Genomic DNA, 13,632 nt, shown 5'->3' with positions numbered 1-13,632 from the left:
GACCTTGATGGTTACATTTGGGATCAGAGGCCCCAGCACACAAAATGTACAAGGCCTCACTTGTTTTGGGAAAGCATTTGGCAGGTGGATGTGTGACCCAGCTTTGGGCATGTTGACCGCCCCACCCCCCACTCCCGGGCACCATCAAAGTCCAGTGGAGCTCCTGAGTTGGGAGAGAAGCCAGCTTTGTGCTTTGGGTACCAGGGTGATCATTTCCTATTACCTTCTTATAATATTGGGTATTTTCTTTCTAGCTGTGTAGGACAGATGAAACTCATCAAAGCAAAGTGAAAGTTGTGAAATTCAGGGGACCTAGTTCCATTTTGAGAAAGTCTTCTAAACTTCCTTAAGAAAAACTAGAAATAGCCTGCTGTATATTTCTTCTTTGTATTTCACGGTTTTTGACATGCATAAACAACTTTCCCCCCATTTCCCCAGAATTACCCAATTTTAATTCTTTATTTTTGGTTATCTGCTATCTGGGGGTCGCGTGGACAAGTCTCCAGTTGATTTATAAAGTGGGCCAGTAGTCTTCTTATTGCAGTGAATTCTCTGGTTAATGGAGATAGGCATCATCAAAACGTCACGGTTAACGGAACAGTTCATGTGATACGGAAAACCCTCTTCTAGTTTCAATATGGGACATAGGAGAATAGCAGCGCAATACCAAACACTGCTGTACACTTGCAAAATCTGCACACATTTTCACTTTTGGATGAGTAACTCCTAAAAGGAGCCAAAGACATATGACTCTGAATCACAGCGTTTCTTCTTCCTGTTTGTAAACAGGCAGGTGTTTCCCCCACAAGTCACTGTTTGGCTTGGATGAGTTTAAAAATTTGGGTCAGGATAGCACTTTTCTGAATTCTTTCTTACATCTGGAAACCTAAGGCTGTGCCTGCAAGTAAATGCCTCCAGAGTAGGGAGTGTGTCCATGGCATTTTAAGGCAGTAATCTGGCCTCTCACAAATGTGTGAGACAGGGGCATGAGGTACCCGTTACACATATAAAGCTCCCGTGTATGCATCCCCCTTCCAGGTACCAGCAGATGTGGAGAAATGTCAGGATCGGATGGAGTGTTTCAATGCTGATCTGAAAGCCGACATGGAGAGGTGGCAGAACAGCAAGAGGCAGGACTTCCGGCAGCTGCTCATGGGAATGGCCGACAAGAACATCCAGTATTACGAGAAGGTAATGAGCAGGCTGACACGATGACAGTCCTCTCCTTAAGGAAGCGTTTCTAATAGCCAGAGCCTCTGGTCAGGGCCTGCCAGAAGTCCAGAAGGGTCCTGCTGGGCCCATCTCCTTCCCTTAATTTATGTGTTCAGTCTTAGCAACCCCTGTGTGTCCTCACCCTGCTGTGCTAGATGTGGTGCTGGGTTTGGAAGCCGGGGGGGTGGGGCGGGGGGGCCCTGGGTGCCCACAGGGGTTTCACTTGCACACCCTGCTGATGGAAGCAGTAGTTTTATCCTCCAAGCCCTTTAGTTCTTCCAGCGGCTGCTTCCCAGTCAGTCAGGCCTGCAGCGCAGGGATGTCCCCAGTTGATAGAGGCTTCGGGGTTCCTTTAAGCTGTTCTGTGGTTCTTCACACAGGGGTTCTTCCCTTCATTGTGCCATGGATCCCTTTGGTCATCTGGTGAAGCCTAGAGACCCCTTATCGAAATACTGTTTGTTTTTTTTTTAAATAGACTTTGAAATACTGTTTTTAAATACCTAAAACAAAGGGATGTAGGATTACAAAAGAAAACTATTAAAAACGGTATTTTTGCTGAGTCCCCTTGATCTGTGGGCTTCAAGTTAAGCATCCCGCCCGCCACCCTCACACACATACAGCTGTCATCAAGCTGCAGCTGAGTATCCTCAATCAAAGTTTGCTCCTAGCATATCCAACCCTAGATCATTTCTGCTAACGAATACTGATATTCCTTAAAGCTTAAAGTTATCGATGAAGAATGGCCCAATGGTAATTCAACAAGTAACCTGTAGACTTAAAATCCAGCTGAACAAGCATTAACTCAGCTACTCCCATCACAATTCTAGAAACATGTCCTCATCTCAAACTAGAAGAATCCATCTTTTTCAAAAGCTTTGCTGGTTCTGGCTGCTGTGCAGAGGCAGTGTGTCTGCATCTTGACTGGGAGGAGGCTTAAGGAAGAGAGTCATGGAATGGCCCTTACGTGCCAGGTCTTAGTAAGGGCTGTTTCATAGGGAAGGGGGAAGGTGGCATACGCCTTTCCTCAGTACCTTTCTCATGGGACCCCCACTGTGTGTCTGCATTGGCACTGGGCTGAATGCTTTGCATATGTGATCTCATTAAATTTAAATTTAACCCTCACCATGACACTGTGAAGTGGGTTTTAGGGGCTTTCAATTGAAAGCTGAAGAAATAGAAGCTCAGCAAGGTTTTAAAACTCTGCCCAAGGTCACTCACCTTGTGAATGACTGAACTAGGATCGGACTTGGCTCTCCGGGTCCACAGGTCTGAGAATTCCCACACACTGTCAGTGAGGGGGACAGAGACCACGGATCTTTGGGGACAGTCCTGACTGCCCAAAGGTGGAAACATCATTCCATGTGCAGCCAAGGCCTCATTCCTCTACTGACTGTGCTCTCAGTCAGGGTGCCTCTCTGTGCCTTTGTTTCTTCATCTGCAAAATGGGAGTGATCCTTATCCACTGAATGATGGTGAAGAGATAATGAAGTGATGCCTGAGAACCTCTAATGTGCCTGGCAAATGGGGGATACTCAGTGAATGGTGCTTCCTTCCCTCACGCACTCACTCTAGCCCCGCTTCCCACTGCACCAGTGCTGACTCAGTTTGGACGTTCATTCCACCTCTTGGTGATTAATTCCAGTGTTCCCAAGGCCCGGGTCCTAGGACTCAAACCCAGGGCCTTTATCCACGTCTTGCCACTATACTGCAATCAGGGCCACTGTCTTGGGGCCTCGTCTTGGCTCCTACTTATATTTAACAAATGCTTTTTGTGTGCTGTCTGTGTACAAGGGACCAGGTACACATTGGTAAACAAAGTGGCAGGACTCCTGCCATTAAGGAGCCGTCTGTCTAGTGGAGGATAGACGTTAATCCAAGAATCCCACCTCTTCAGAGAGATACGTGCCCTACAGGAAAAGAACAGGAAACTGGGAGGAAAGACTAGGGGGCATCATTCAGATCAGGATGGAAGGGGGCAAGTAGAGTGGGCAGGAAAGGCCAATCTGAGGAAGTAACATTTAACCTGAGTCTCGGAGACAAAGAACAAGTATTCCAGGCAAAGGGAGCAACATATTTAAGGGTCCTGGGGTGCGAAAAAGCTTGAGTGTTTGTCCAATAGTTAACTTTGTGAAGAAAGCTGGTATTTAGTTAGGTCTGTGGTCAAGGGGACCTTTTGCTTCCTTTGTAGTTTTTGAAGTTTTTTACAATGAAAATGTTTCCGTGTAATAGTTGTATAATAAAACACATTTTAAAAACGCTAAAAAGAAAAGAAAGAAAGAAAGAAAAAGCAAGCTGGTGTGGCCTTGGTTCCCATCATTGACACAGAAGAACCTTCCATATCAGAGATGATGGCCGAGGGAGAGAGGAGGACCCAGGATGCCACGGACCCCACACTGGGTCTCTTGCTGACAGCAAGCTCCTTGAGGCCCCCTGGGCTTCCTTCTTTTTTTTTTTTTTTTTTCCCTGGGCTTCCTTCTGTAGGGCAGGGTCTGAGTCCAGCTTCTTCTCCAACCTCAGAGTCACCAAGGAAGGAAGCAAGGAGCCATTTCACCACTCCCTTCACCCAGCTTGATCTAGGGATGCGTCTCTCCTCCCCCGTCCTCAGGTCTCCTCCCCAGATGACTTAACACAAAGCCTTGCTTCACCCTTGGGCTGCTCCTAAGAAAGGCCTATGTAGTAGTTCTTCTCTCCTCTTTACGCAAGAGGCTGCTCAGAGGGAGGGTCATTCCTGCTGAGCGGCATGCTCTCAGAGAAGAGGGCCAGCGTCTTCCAAGTTCTTGGCTCTTCTGAAGGGTCTGCAATGAAAGGCATGTGTGTAGTGGAAAGAACATCCACTTTGGAATCGCGAGCTCTGCCACTTATGAGCTGTGTGTCTTGGGAAAGTTTTTTTTTAACTTCTCTGGGTCTCATTTTCCCCACCTGTGAAATGTGTGTTTGTGTAATAAATAATAATTCTACTTCCTACAGTTGTTCCGAGGACTAGTGACAATGAATGTAAAATACATAACAGTGTCTGGACATGATAAAACTCAATAAATAGAGTTCCCTCCCCCCATTTTCCTTTATGGGAGATCCAGGAGTGGCCCATACAAGCAGATCTGAGGTGGCTGAAGAAGAGCGGGTTTTCCGCCCCCTCTGAGTCAGGTGGCTGGCCCGTTCCAAGATAATTTATATATTCCTGCAGGCACCACCCACACCTGGAGCAGTGTCTCCATCCTGGCTGAGAACCTAGGGCCTCACCAAGGGTTTGCAGCCTGCCCTCTCTTCTGCTTTTGGAATGGAGGGTATTTCTTTCAGTGAATGCATTTCCACTCACTGATATGAGCTTTATGGACAGTGCATTTAGGCCTCATAGAGACGCTGCAGTCTTTCATAGAGATGGGGGCAGGGGGAGATGTAGTCAAACACCTGTTGCCTCCCTTCTTTCTGCTAGCTCTGGATAATACATGTAGGTGTCATTAGACAAAGGTGACCCAGCAGGACTGACAGCGTGAGGGTATAGATCAAAGCAGAATGAAGACGCCGACCCTGAAATCTGAAACTCCACGCTGATGCTCTGTGTGTGTGTTGTCGTTCCAGTGCCTCATGGCTTGGGAGTCGATTATCCCACTACTGCAGGAGAAGCAAGAGGCCAAGTAAGCTCCTTCTTGGGACAGAGACTCTCCTACCTATGCAGGGCATGGCGCCCACACTGGAATGTCCCTGCAGTGCTAGAGCGGTGGCACCAAGAAGACAACCACAGAAACATCTCTCTTTTGTGTATTTCTTTCCCTTCCCCCCACCTTTGTCTGACAGTTGTTTTCAATGAGTATTTATTCCTTGGTGGCGTCTGTAAGGCTGTCATCATCTCTCAGCAGAAGAAGCATACCTCCGTGGTGTGAAGGAACCTGTTCGGTGGGACACTACGAAGATTTGAAACTGAGGGACAAGACAGCCCTCAGCTGACATTCTGACACCTCGTTACAGTCCCCTCTGTGGGGACAGCAGAGTTGCCTGCCATGGAAGAGAACCGGGTCCTGCTTTGCAAGGCCGTGAGGAAGGCATGAACAGAAGGCAGCTCCTGCTTTCCGTGGATGCGCAGTGGCTCTGGAATTGACCTCCATGGGCCTTGACTCGTCTTGGCCTAGAAGGAGGTGTCGGCGCCTCCGTGGAAAGCCCTTAATGTGCAGCGTAGCTCTGAGTGTGGCCTGCTGCCTGCCTGTCATGAGTGACACCTGTGTTATGGTTTCCGGTTCGCGTAGGACCGTTTAATCAGTGTCTAGGTGCATCCGTGCTAGAGCAAGCAAGCCAGCATCCTTGTCCTTATGCGATGCCTTGGGAAGCTGAGGGGGCAGTGCTCCCCGAACTTGTTTCTGACACTAAAATGTAGTAGATTGGAAACTGTTTTGTGTAAAATGAAAAAAAGGTGCATTTTTCTCTGTGACGTTCTTCGATGTTCTTTTGCTTGTTAAATGTCATCAGGGTAGAGAGTTAGGCCTGTTAGGGGTCATCTGTTGTCTTGAAGTCAGAGTAGCTCCGAGGTGTTGAGGTCAGCGGGCATATACTAAGCCCCACCTCCCATGTCTGCTTTGTGCAATTTGCCTTTACCTCACCAAAAACTCCTAGTTTAATGTCTTCTGCTGTGTCCATTGAATGTTTGGGCAACGTTTTGGGGAGAGGCTGCCATATTCTTATGATACAGTCAAGATTTGTAAACTCAGTCTGAATGCTCTACGTGAAGTGCTTTAACCTTACTCTTTCCTAGTCAGGAAGAAGAGTCTGTATCCAGGTGGGCCTCGGAGATGACAAGTGTGACAGCGAACTCTTTGCTACTAGTTAAGCTGAAACCTCCTCAGCTTGCAGCCACGTTCCTGGGGACGGCTGCATCTAAAGTCTTCATTTCAAACTATTAGCAGGTTTCCTTTTCAAGTGTGTCAACACAAAACAGACAGACAAAGAGGATCTCTCTTCCAGCTCGTTTTTTTCCCCTCATGAAGTAAAACTACCTGTGTCATGTTTGTGTTCGCTCGTCTGTGGCTCGTCTCTATAAAATTACAAATCTGAGCCTCAAATAAGCAGTAGTACTATTTTTTTAATGAAACAGCTGTGCTGAGACACTGCTGCGTTTGCAAGTGAACCTGCAAATACTGGTCAACGTGCAGACTGCTGAGGTCACTGCATTCCGCTTCTAGCTGCAGATCTTGGGGCAGCCACGGCTGTGATGCTGGCGGGGCAGCCGTTGGACAGCCCAGGACAGTTTGGTTCTGCTTCATCGTGTTTGAAAAAGTCGCGGTTTAAGTGATAATTTGTATATCAGTTGGTACTTGTGCACGCTGTTAGACCCCATTTGTGCCATTCTAAAATCCTTTGATGTGAATTTTCTGTTTGGTACAATTAGAGACGATTCATTGAAGCAGAAGGGTAAGAACAGTCCATAGACCCCGAGTGGTGAGTCAGTGTTTCATTCTACCTCTAAACCATCCTGTTGGTGTGGGTGTCGACGTCCAGGTCCAGCCTGACAGCTTGCTGGTAGACTCGGGGCATGTATGTGATAGTGGGTTGATGGCCTTCTATGGATATTTGGCAGAAAACACTAGACTGACCCAGAGGCGAATGCTCATCTTTGGGAACGTGTGAAGTCTTTCCTGGTGGAACGTATGCTTTATAAATGTTGTCCAGTGTGACAAATGCTTGGAAAGAACTGTGGAAGGAGTTACAGGAAGACTAGACTCTAGTCTGCTGCTAGTTGCCAAAGCCCAGGCACATTCCTGTGGAAGGGTTAGATGGGCGAGAAGGCAGCCCTACCAAAAAAAAAAAAAAAAGAAAAAACCATCAGGTTCCTTGCTCGGACATAGGAAGGGGGTGGGGTACAGAGTCATCCCCTTACGTTATTGGAGGCAGAAGACTGGTTCTGAAGGGATGCAGGCATCTTGGGCTTTTATCTTTCTCTGTTTGGTCGCCCTGTCATGTGCCTGTGCTTTAACACTCCAGAGAGCTGGAACAAGGCAAGCCGACCTCCAGCGTGCCATTGATAGCAGAGCTTGGAGGACCAGGGTGTCTTGCAGCCTTCCTTGGAGAAATGGTCTTTCCAGAAAAGGGACCTTTGTCCCTTACTTCTGGCTGGCATCTGATGAGGTGAGGAGGCTGGCCCAGAAGGCAAGGGACAGTAGGCAGTGGAGGAGGCCCTCCAGCCCTTCCCACCCCCGCGGCTCCCTTGGGCCCCCGAGGGTCAGCAGCCCCAAGCATTCACCTCTCCATCTCCATCAGCACGAAGGTGATTCCCTGTGAGAAGTGTAACCCAGAGACTTCTGTGCCAAAGACTGCCTCGTAGAGGCTTCGTCACCCCATCCTTCTTGGCTCCACAAAAGTCGGGGTGCTGAGATCACCGACTCCTCTCTTGTATTTATTTTCCAAGAGGTTTTTGCTTGAGGATGTGTCTTACCTCAGGCAGACACACGTGGACTGGTTGAGACTTGAGCACGTGGCAGTGGAGTGGAAAGTCATCCCTGTCAACTGTCCCTGGGCCGGGGAAGTGAAAGGTTCCATTCACCTGGGTTAGAAATCCAGGCTAGGGCAGAAGCGAGAATTTCTAGAAACTGAGCAGATCTTAAAGATGCAGATGAGGTTGAAGAGAGCAGTTGCGATTTGCAGCAGATATGGACACCGCTCGTCCTTACCACATGCTGGATCTCCAAGAAGACTCTAGGCTACTCTGCTCAAAGCAAGGAACCACTGCTCCTGCTCGAGCCAGGTTTGGGGTTGGATTTTATCATTTTTTAAGACTTAACGATGATTCCTGGTGACCTCAGAAAAGTGCGATTATGGACGTGACGGGCTCGTATTTCACCGTGCTGCTCGTTGAACCCACCACACACCTTTCTTTAGCCGAAATAACAAAAACCAGCACGACTCTGGGGATGGTGGTGAATGTAACCTAAGTTTGTCTCCATGCCAAATTTCAGCCACACCCAGAGTGTGTCCTTCGTGTTATTGACTTGACTGTGTTTTCTCAGTGGCTGTCCACACGAGGGAATTAAACGCACACCGGCTGCTCGTTTCTTGTGAGGCTGCCATTTGTGTTGGGACGATGGGCTGCTCTGTTTAGAGAAGGGCACGGTGCCATGTGGCGGTGTGCACATGGACTTTCTCTGGGGACCGTATCAGCCCAAGAGGCACCCAGAGGTTGTGTGACTTGGCCCTGCTGTTGATAGCATTGAAATCACGGGCACCTGGCTCTGTTTCGATGCCATTCGTTGGGCCACACAAGAGTCATTCTCTGCCCTGTGTCCTGAGCTGGTGAGAGTGGAGGGAGAGCCAGGGCCAGAGCAGCCTGTCTTCTGAGCAGAAACGGCCCTTTAGAGCAGCCAGAGTAGAGCCCAGTTTTAACCCATCCCAAGACCCAACACAGGTCTGCCTGTTGTCAGCGTACAGCACACCAGTCCTGGTCCCCACCTTCCCAGACACCTACTTTCAAGGTCTGTGGAAACTGGGTAATCTCATCCTAAGGCTGGGGTAACACTGCTTTGGCCTTCCCTATCTGCAAAATTATTTTGGGAATTTGGGTGTACCTTCTCACTTTCAAAAATCCTCAGTGTGCCACCAGGTTGAACACGCCCTCTCACTTACTGTGTTTTCTCTATTCAGACGACATTTCCCTCAAATTTACCTGCCATCCCCCGGGCCAGACCTACAGATTGAGCTGGGTGTGTTGGGAGTTGTTCACCTCTTTGTGGTTTGTTAATTCAGTGAATAAACCAGGAACCTGATTTTTCATCAACCCACCCAATAGGTGGTTTGCTTTCTGTATTAAGGATATCTGGTCTCTCCATAGTTGCACAGATCAGAGCATGCGCAGGGCTGTCTACATTAGAAGAGGTTTGGGGTGGGGAGCAGTTACAGAGGGTGTGACTGTTTTTTCTTAATCATATGTCTTTGAAATGCTCTCTGGGTGTGACTGTCTGACCCCTTCTGTGTGGCAAAAGAAATATGTTATCGAGGTAGTTTTTACTACTATAGATAGTCTGTAAATAAGTGCTTTGAAGAAATAACGTTAACAAACCAGTAAGATATTTGTCTCATTCATAAACATTTTGTGTATTTAGCACTTGAAAGTCAACAAATCCAGACTTTTAGAAATGCCACAGACTGTTAAAAGCCTAACTCTACTTTTTGAGAAGTTGTCAACACCTGCTAATATGCCTTATTCTTCAACTACTGTTTTTTAGATTCTGGATAGAAAGGGTTTTTAGAGTTGTAATCAGTTGTTCAGTTTAAATACTTGAGGCCTAACATAGCCAGTCTTTGTTCCTCTTAAAGAAACAAGCAAGAAATTGAGGTTCATAATTAGGGCTGCCTTTTGGGAGGAGAAAGCTAAGTATTGCTATTGCCAAATGATATTTTTGATAATGTAAGGAAACACAGGGACCACAAAACCTTTTTTTGTTGTTGTTGTTTTAAAGTGTGAAAGATTAATTTAGTGCCTTTTGGCACATTTTTGATATTACGGTATCAGCATCGACAAATCACTTAGATACAGAGAACTCTATAGATTATGACAATATTAAATGTTTACCCTGATTCTGTAGAACAGCTTCTTAAAAGATACCGTGGGGGCCTCAGAGCAGCATATTTTACATAGAAGTTCTCTGCAGGTTGAAATGCCAAAAACACGAAACGTGCTGTTGACTCACGTAATTTAGTCCTTTGTCATAGAGCTTTTACTATTAAAACCAGTGATTGGGTACAGCACGTGCGCCTCTCTGGGCGGCGCTGCCCTCTCACCAGGTGATTCTGGGCGGCCTGTAGGCCAGGTGTGAGCAGGTAACACCTGCCAGCTCCCCTGTGTGACAGGCTGGCTCACAGTCTCAGACCATCCCTCCAGTCACAGATGATACTCGAAGGAGGGAAGGGGGATTGCTTTTTCCCCAGTGGGGAAGTGGGGAGGGGAAAGTACATTGCAAACAAAAATGTGACTCAGTGGGATACAACAAGGCCCGTGTCAGCTGGGCCCCCATCGAATAACAAACCAGCAGTTCTTAGCAGTCAGCACCGTTCTCCTGGGCACCCCTGAGGTTTTGGTCCTGTCCTGTAGCACCCTGTCCGTTGTACCCTTGTACCTGTTCCCTTGACGTCTGTGTGTCGGGAATGCGTTCAGACATGATGTACATCTGATACATTCCCGTGAAATAAACTGCCAGCAAACTTTCTAACTTGTATTTTAACTGTTGGAAAAACAAACAAACAAGCAAAAAAACCCTTTTGCTTAGGTCATGTCCAAATTAGGGACTGTTTATTATTTTAGAAATCATTCTTTACAATTGAAATTTTAAAAGAAAAACCCTGAGGTATTGATCAAGTCCTCCGTGTAAATGTGTTCTCTTCTCTCCATGCTGCTGTTAAGCCAAATCAAAAGCTGTGGGGGGAAAAAAAAAAATGTGCTTGAGAATGTGTGTTGTAGATGAGAAGGCAACTTATTTACAGGTCAAAGTTTTTGTTTCATGAAGCTACCAAACTTTAAAAAGAACGTCACGTTTTTTTTTTCCTTTGTTATGGAACCCAGAGATTATAAAGAGAAAAAAGTTCTTGTTGCATTTTTGATGCTGGCATGAGGTTTTTGTCCACTTTTTTCATATATCTACGTATAAAAAATTCTGTCCATTGTGTACTATGGGATTAGTATTACATTTCAAGGTAAACAAAAGAATTTGTATTGCTTGATAAACTATAAGCTTGTAAATTTAAAACAGGTTTCTTTACCTCAATTAACTTAAAGTAATGGACCAATAAACCTATAAAAGACGCGTTCTTTACCTTGAGTCACGTTCCGTTTGTACGGCTTTATAGGACAGGAAAACATGCATGCCTCTTGTTCTGTTTTCTTATTTTCTCTGAAGAGTTATCCATTTGCCTTCAAGAATCAGGATATGCATAGCGGCAGGAAAAAAACCTATAATTTAACTGTTTTTATTCTTCATTTCTTTTTGGACTTATCCTCAGTTTGCCCTCTCCTACATCTTACAAGGTGGCACCAATCTGAGGACATGAAGAAACCACCCAGTGTCCATCTGTAACCGTGATTGGCAGGAAGGCTGGCAGCCAGCCCAGGTAATTACATGAAGGATTTCTTCCTATTCTATCCCGTAGCAAAGCACGATGTCATATTCTGAGTCAGAGCCAGTCATTTCCTGATTTTTTTTTTTTTTTGATTCCTGTGTTTTTAAAAAATCTGTAAAGAAAGAAGAAATGTCTGTAGCTCATTAGAGCGTTCGAGTGTGTTGTAAATTAGAGACCAGAATGCTCAGTTAAGCTTACCTAATGATGGCAATGCACTGGAAATGGACTTAAACTGGTGCTAAACTTGGCTTACTGGTAGTAGACACCATTAATATAAGACTTCAGTTATACAAAATGAGGCAGCAAGGTGTGGGATAAGAGATTGGGGATCAAATGTCAGCTTTTCTACTTTCTAGGTATGTGGCTTTGGGCAAGTCACATCTCTCTGAAATTCAGTATTATGACCTTTGAAGTGAAAACATGCCTTTCCTGAAGGATTGCCAATAGGACTAGCAATAATGTATACAAAGCACCTAAGTGTCTGCTGGGCCCTCATTATGTGATAACCCTTATGGAAAGACTTGTCCTATTGTTCAAATATGGCCAACTTAAATATCAAGGATGTTCCCGTAACAGTCCTTCCTGTGTGCTTTGCCAGTTGAAAATTTAGAAGGGAGATATATCATTTTTTAAACTGTTTTCCTTTTAAGAAGATTATGAAAATAGTATGCTGGAGGATTGTAGTCAGACTGAAGGTCTGGGGGAATAGATGGGACTAGATCATAAAAAAGAAGTGATAGAAAGGGAGATGGATTTCTGTGGTGAGGGGAAGGGGTCAGAGATGACTTGGAGATTTCCAGCCTGGGAGCTGGGAGGTGATGCCATTTTCTGAAATATGAGATCAATCAAGAGAAAAACAGAAGGTGAAGTATAGGCTTAGATGGTGGGGTAGGAGAAGAATTTGGTTTGGACTTACGTTTGAGGAAACCCAGGGGGAGGTGTTGACTAGATTGTTGGAAAGAGAGTTCTGGTAGACTAGATGACCTGGGAAGGGAACCAAGGGCAGGGCTTTGGGGGCCTCAAGAATTAAGGATGCAGGGAGAGGAGGAGGGGGACTCAGCAAAAGTTTGTAAGGGGAAAAAGGCCCATAGATTAGAACAGTGGTTCCTAACCCTGAGAGCTTGTGAGAACACCAATTTTGGGGCCCCAGCCCTAGAGTTTGATTTGGGTGGGGCCTGAGAATTTGCATGTCTAACAGGTTCCCATGGGATGCTGATGACACCGATCCAGGAACCACACTGAGAACTAATGGGTTAGAACATCTGCTAGAAGACCTGGAGATAGCTGAAAAGGTTTGACACTACTACCCTGGTGACAGGTGGGGTTGAAAAAGAGTCAATACTAGGGTGTTGAGAGCCCAGCTTAGGTGAAAACCCACAAGTTTATGGCAGGGTCAATGTGGACAAGTAAGGAAATTTTTCTAGATGTGGAGAGCAAGTTTTTTAGGACAGGAATGGAGAAGCCAATGATTAGCTTCATTTAGGTTGGGGAACCGGTTCCGGGGCTAGGGTTGGGGAGGCCAGGAGTCCAGAGGAATGAGCATATTGGTGAGAGTTTGTTTAGAGAGGTAGAGCATGGCCTTGAACTCGTCTGCCCCATCGCACCTTCTCTGCTGATGTTGCCTGTCTCAGCGAGGATCTCTGCCTCCTTTGGAAGATTTGGGGTTGCCTGAACCCCAGATCTGAGTCATTCTTGCCTCCCTCTACCTCACCCTTTGCAGTTCATCCATCACCAACTTCTGTTGACCTTTAGCTTGCAAATATTTCTCCAAGTCCATCTAACCTTTCTCCATCCTCATAGCTTCTTACCCAGTGTCAGTCCACCACCATCCTTGACCTGGATTCATGCAGAGGCCTCTCTGCTTGTCTTCCTTCTGCAAGTCTCGCTCACTCCTTCCTCCACCAATTCATTCTCAGTGCTGCCGGAGTCCTCTTTCTAAGATAAAGAGGTAAGCATTCCATGCTCCTGCTTAAAACCTTTCAACACCTATGCCATTACTCTAAAGAGAAACTATTTTTTCCTTTTAAAAAAACTTTCTATTGAAGTAGAGTTGATTTACCATGTTGTTAATTTCTTCTGTTATATATATATTCTTTTTCATATTATTTTCCATTGTGGTTTGTCACAGGATGTTGAATATAGTTCGCTGTACTATGCCATAGGACATTGTTGTTTATCCATCCTATATAATAGTTTGCCTCTGCTAATCCCAAACTACCATTCCTTCCCTCCCCCGCCTTTCCCTTGGCAACCTCAAGTCTGTTCTCTATATCCGTGAGCCTGTTTTTGTTTCATAGATATGTTGATTTGTATTTCATTTTAGATTCC

The 13,632-nt window shown here is 46.0% G+C and overlaps 1 protein-coding gene across 6 annotated transcripts in view; it reads left to right on the top strand.

Annotated features, from left to right (window-relative positions):
- The window catches only part of SNX30 (sorting nexin family member 30), a 127,026-nt gene that overhangs the window by 105,979 nt on the left and 7,415 nt on the right, over positions 1-13,632 (top strand). The window contains exons 8-11 of one of the 6 annotated variants that reach the window (XR_014265654.1): positions 1,039-1,191; positions 11,188-11,295; positions 12,503-12,596; positions 13,105-13,252. Coding sequence is in view for 2 of the 6 variants with exons in the window: in XM_082469202.1 (XP_082325328.1) it covers positions 1,039-1,191; positions 5,957-6,031 (228 nt within the window). In the remaining 4 variants the exon portion in view is untranslated. Of the gene's footprint in view, positions 1-1,038; positions 1,192-4,791; positions 11,007-11,187; positions 13,253-13,632 lie in introns of those variants that run through there. The other 5 variants (XR_014265653.1, XR_014265655.1, XR_014265656.1 and 2 more) reach the window with 5 other exon arrangements.

Source organism: Balaenoptera physalus (genome assembly GCF_965194825.1).
Source record: "Balaenoptera physalus genome assembly, chromosome: 7".
In the NCBI taxonomy this organism is placed as follows: domain Eukaryota; kingdom Metazoa; phylum Chordata; class Mammalia; order Artiodactyla; family Balaenopteridae; genus Balaenoptera; species Balaenoptera physalus.
Note: the sequence above shows the minus strand (reverse complement) of the source record. Positions and strands in the feature narration are given on the sequence as shown.